Source organism: Manihot esculenta, chromosome 7 (assembly GCF_001659605.2).
Source record: "Manihot esculenta cultivar AM560-2 chromosome 7, M.esculenta_v8, whole genome shotgun sequence".
NCBI lineage: Eukaryota > Viridiplantae > Streptophyta > Magnoliopsida > Malpighiales > Euphorbiaceae > Manihot > Manihot esculenta.
Window position 1 is genome coordinate 2,000,573 of NC_035167.2, and position 5,068 is coordinate 2,005,640.

Below are 5,068 nucleotides of genomic sequence, written 5' to 3' on the forward strand. Positions count from 1 at the left end.
ACTCCCTCACTATCTGATGGGACTCCAGTCAATCGAGCTGATCGACGAGTTCCTCGCATCTTACCTCTCTGTACAACAACACATACTATAGCAAATCAGCACATAAACATATATTTCAAACATAAAACACATGCATTTGCATCTCATAGCATCAAAAAGACAGGACTCAACATCCTATCCTAGTGGACATGATTCCTATTGTGCTTGACCAACTCTAATCTCTATGAGCCCGACACTCTCTATATAGGTCCGATCATATGAACTTAGGGCTCTGATACCAATCTGTAACGACCCCAAAATGGACCGTCACCGGCGCTAGGATTCAGGTCGGCTTAAGGCCGCCAGAACCCGTAGCAAGCCTGCTATACTCTCTGTGTACCTGTAAATTTCATACATGATCATACATTTTCTGTGAAAAATAAAAACTCTTTTCTGAACCAAGGCTTAACCTGTGCATGCACTATCTCTGTACTCTGTACTCATGTACTCTGTACTCTATATCCCTGACTAGAGCTTGCTCTAGATGGGTTAACTCATACCTGTTAAGCCTGGTTTCCACATACAGGAAAACATATATACATATATAGATCATGTACAAAACATACATCACTAGGTCAAGCAACAACTATTACATCTCTTTAATATTACATGTCCACTCTAAGCTATTACAGATCTCTTTTCCTTTTCCTGTTCTCTGCTGGACTGTCCCTGTACACTGTACACTGAACCTGCAAAACTGGGGTTAAGGGAGTGGGATGAGCTCTATAGCCCAGTGAGTAGAATAATAAAATCAGTCATTCATAACATATGATCTCATGGAATGCGTCATAACACAGACAAGCCACATCAAGAGTAAACCTGTCACCACATAGCCTCAGTAACTTCCGTGCCAGGGCGTAGAATCGAGCACCTGGTCTTCCTGTCATATATGTATATGTGTATAACACCTCTGTACTTACCATTGCCAGGGCGTAGTCAAAGGCTCCTGGTCTTTACTATACCTGCCAGGGCGTAGTCAAAGGCTCCTGGTCTTAGCTCAGAGACTATTGGATCATTCAGCATTTACTCACACCAACAATTAACAATGCAATGCAACATATTCGTGAATACTAATGCATTCAACCTATTTGCATAATCATGATGCATGAGATATGCTAAAACATTCCATTGTGTCATTAAAAGTACTAAGTTTAATTCCACTCACCTCTGGCTCTGGACTGACTCTGCAGGTGCAGTAAACTCTGGAGCAGTACTCACTGCTGTTCTCTCTGGTTCCTCTGGTCTGTATAAACACATAAAGACTTAAATGAGGGACCAAACTACCGTAAATGAACTACCCAAGAATCCCCTTAATCTTACTCTAAAGCTCAGGCAAAACATACAAAAGAAAAGCTGGACAGAACACTTTCGGCGGCAGGTTCGGCGGCCGAATGTCCTCTCCAGAGACGAAACTCAAGCACCTTCGGCGGCCGAATCCCCTAAACAGAGCCGAACATGCAAAAACACTCGGGGGCAAACTGTGGCAACCTAGCCACCATGCAGGAGGTTCGGCGGCCGAATGAACCTTCGGCTGCCGAACCTGAGTTCATCCAGAACTCAGCTTCAACGGCAACTCATCTCCTCCTTCCCTTCAATTTCTCCAAACATGCATACTTCAACTATTCAACACACACATATACTCACGTATATGATCACAGGGGTCCAAAACTAGCTAATAACCCCAAACAACAAAACAAACAACATATAGACATGCATAAATCATCAAAACCACTACTTCTCACTTAAACATGCATCTCTCTCCCTTAACTTCCATAAAACCTTCAGAAAACACATAAACAGGTTCAAGAGCATTATTTACCTCTTGTACCAAGAAGCTGAACACTCTGAACTAAGGAAAACGAACCAACTCTCCTCAAACTCTCAACTCGCACAAACGGAGCTTTTTGCTTCAAAACATTCAAACCCTTGTGAACGATCAACACACTCTGCATGAGCTGCTCAAACCCAGCAAATAACCCAGGGGAGACGTGGCCAAGCTTCTGGCAACAAATTGGACATAACACCTGTCCAAAATGCTGACTCAGGGATACAAAACTGCTGGCTAAGCAACTCAGCTTCGGCTGCCGAATCGCATGCAAAACCATGCAACATTCGGGGGCCGAACCTGAATTCGGAAGCCGAATATTGGGCACTTTCGGCGGCCGAACTTATCTTCGGCGGCCGAACTTGGCTGAAGTCGCCATGAACTATTTTCTCTTCAAAACTCAAAACTATATAACTTACAAACCTTAAAACACATCATAACACGTAGAAAACAAAAATCCTACCCTTTTATCGAATCCCAGCACCCCGGATTCCACCAGACAACAGGAATTCCGGTGCCGGACTCTAGCCGGGTATTACAAGCTGGACGAATATTCCATGAGGTTTTGGGCAAGTTGGGTATGCTAGATCCACATGAACCAACTTGAGGGGGAGTGTTGGAAAGAATCCTCTGCCATGATTGTAAATCAATCAGTTGTTGGAAAGAATCCTCTGCCATGATTGTAAATCAGTCAGTGATCAAATCTTACCATATTTAGCATAGCACGATTCTAGGACATAATTGAGGGCTCAATCAAAGGTCTAATTGTTCATATCATGTACTATATAAACTCTGTAACTTACTACACAAGAGGTAAGAAAATAAAAACAGTTTTCTTCCTATAATCTCAAGAGGTTTGACGGCCTAAAGTCCCTTACAGATCCAAAAGTCAAACTTTCATAGGCAAGTTAAGCGACTAAAGGGCAGCATTCACAGACAGTTTCAGCAGCGAAATCTGAGTTCTTCTGCAATGTAGAACCCGATTTTGCCTTAGCCAACAGCTCTCAAAAAACAACTAAACTCACATGCAACAACTCAAAATAATATATTTACAACTCAAATACAAAGAACTACTAAAAACTAATCTAAACTTCAACATGCATTCAACAAAACCATCAAATCAAAGAAATTCATCCAACCCTCAAACTTTTCTTTAAACTTAATTCTCAACTCTTGCATGCAATAGAAACACTTAAAACAATTTATAAACTTCTCAAAACTGAAAGGAAAATAAGGGTCTAACTCACATCTTCAGAAAAGGCACAAACACAGCAAGAAAGAAATTGAGAGGAAGAAAGAGATGAGTTCCGAAGAGTTCGATGGATCAAAGCCTCAAAAAATGAAGCTTGATTCTTCACAACAAAGGTAAAACTCATGATTTCTAAAGGATTTATGGAAAATCAAATCAAAAATCATCAAGAGTATTTTAAACTCACCTTTATCCGGATGAAGAGAGAAAACTCCTCTCACAATCGAGTTGGAGGCCTTTTATAACTGGGTCTGCCAGTTTGTGTTTGGTGGTTGAACTTGGAAGGTTCAGCGGCCAAATCTTGTTGTTTTGAAAATTATTATTTTACTTTTTTTACATTTTGAAATACTTAGAATTCATTTTATAAAAATTCATTATATCTTTCTAAAATTTTTGGTTTTGAAATTTCAGAATCCAATGAAGATTTTGTCGAAAAGTTGGAATTCCAATATCAAAATTTAGCGGAGTATTACAAACAGTATTGCCATAGATCTAACAACGTCTAGCATATCGAACTGGTAAAGTTGGAGCTTCCAAGTCTAGAGATTAGCAATAAATATAGAATATTGTATATAAACCCTAAAGTATTAATTTCGTTAAATTAATACTATCAATATTCACACCTTTAATCCTACAAAAGAACGCAATTCTATAAAATAAAATATAAAAGGGTAAACTGTAATTTAGTCCCTCTAGTTTAGTGAAAAATAACATTTCGTCCCTCTGTTTTAAAAAACCTTTAATTTAGTCATTGTGATTTTTAAAAATTATGCGTTTAGTCCCTCCCGTTAGATTTTCAGTTAAATCACCGTTAATTTTAGTTAAAAAGACTAAAATGTTCATTCTCTCTCCTTCCTCATCCTCCTCTTCTTCTTCTGGTGCTGGTTGTCTTTCTGCCTTCTTATATTTTAAAATCAAAAAGATAGATTTTCTCTTCCTCTTCTGGCTCCAGATCGTTGAAGGAATTAACAATAATTCCATCAGCTTTTGGGAGATTCGAACAGAAGTATAGCAAGTCATAATAGGAAGGATCATCTCTTGATAGCATCGGTTCCGGCATGTGAATAGCTTTAAGAGGTGGCAAGTTAGGGAAATAAAGGACAGTGTTTGCAAGATCTTTGAAGTTCTCATCGTATTGTTCATGGATTTTAAGGAAATATAAGAAGGCAGAAAGACAACCAGCACCAAAAGTGAAAAAATAGTAAGTGGGGATTTTTAGATCTTTACCTAGAGAAAGAGCAGAAGTGCAGAAGAGATCAATAACAAAAGCAGAGATTTTATCTTTCTTGGAGATTTCTTGAAGGGAATCAAGAAAGTTAGGATGGTTGAGGAGTATGCACTCAAAGAGTACGGCAGACTTGCTGCGATTGAGAGTTGTGTCGTAGGAGACAGGAGGATAACGACGGAAGGAGATAGAAGGGTAGGTTTGAGAGATGGCGTTGATGTATGAAACAAGGCCTGGGGTTTCGAAGAATTCAACGGTGATAAGGAAGATGGTGATGGAGAAGCGGTGGCCGTAGCGGTGGAGGATAAGCTTGTCTAGCTCTACCATGGAGACTACATGGCCCATGGTTGGAGCTGGGCACAGGACAATAGTGTCTCGCATCTTTGGTTGCTGTTCGTTTTGCATTGGCGTTCTTCTTTTGCTTTGACTGACAGAAATCAGGAAGGAGAAGAAGAAGAAGAAGAGGAGGAGAAAGGAGAGAGAATGGGTATTTTAGTCTTCTTAACTAAAATTAACGGTGATTTAACTGAAAATCTAACGGGAGGGACTAAACGCATAATTTTTAAAAATCACAGTGACTAAATTAAAGATTTTTTAAAACAGAGGGACGAAAGGTTGTTTTTCACTAAATCAGAGGGACTAAATTATAGTTTATCCAAAATAAAAATTGAAAAAAAAAATAATTAATTTTGTTAAATTAATACTATCAATATTCACACCTTTAATCCTA

At 39.2% G+C, this 5,068-nt stretch overlaps 1 protein-coding gene across 1 annotated transcript; it reads right to left on the reverse strand.

The window, feature by feature from the left end:
• Positions 1 to 4,014: 4,014 nt before the first annotated feature.
• Positions 4,015 to 4,743, reverse strand: LOC110619566 (UDP-glycosyltransferase 88F3). Its single transcript, XM_021763077.2, has one exon. The coding sequence runs from the start codon at positions 4,741 to 4,743 to the stop codon at positions 4,015 to 4,017; it is 729 nt and encodes a 242-aa protein (XP_021618769.2).
• Between the last annotated feature and the right edge of the window lie 325 nt (positions 4,744 to 5,068).

Coding starts and splice junctions, on each gene's coding strand:
- LOC110619566 (XM_021763077.2), bottom strand. CDS start 4,743: ATGCAAAACGAACAGCAACCAAAGATGCGAGACACTATTGTCCTGTGC.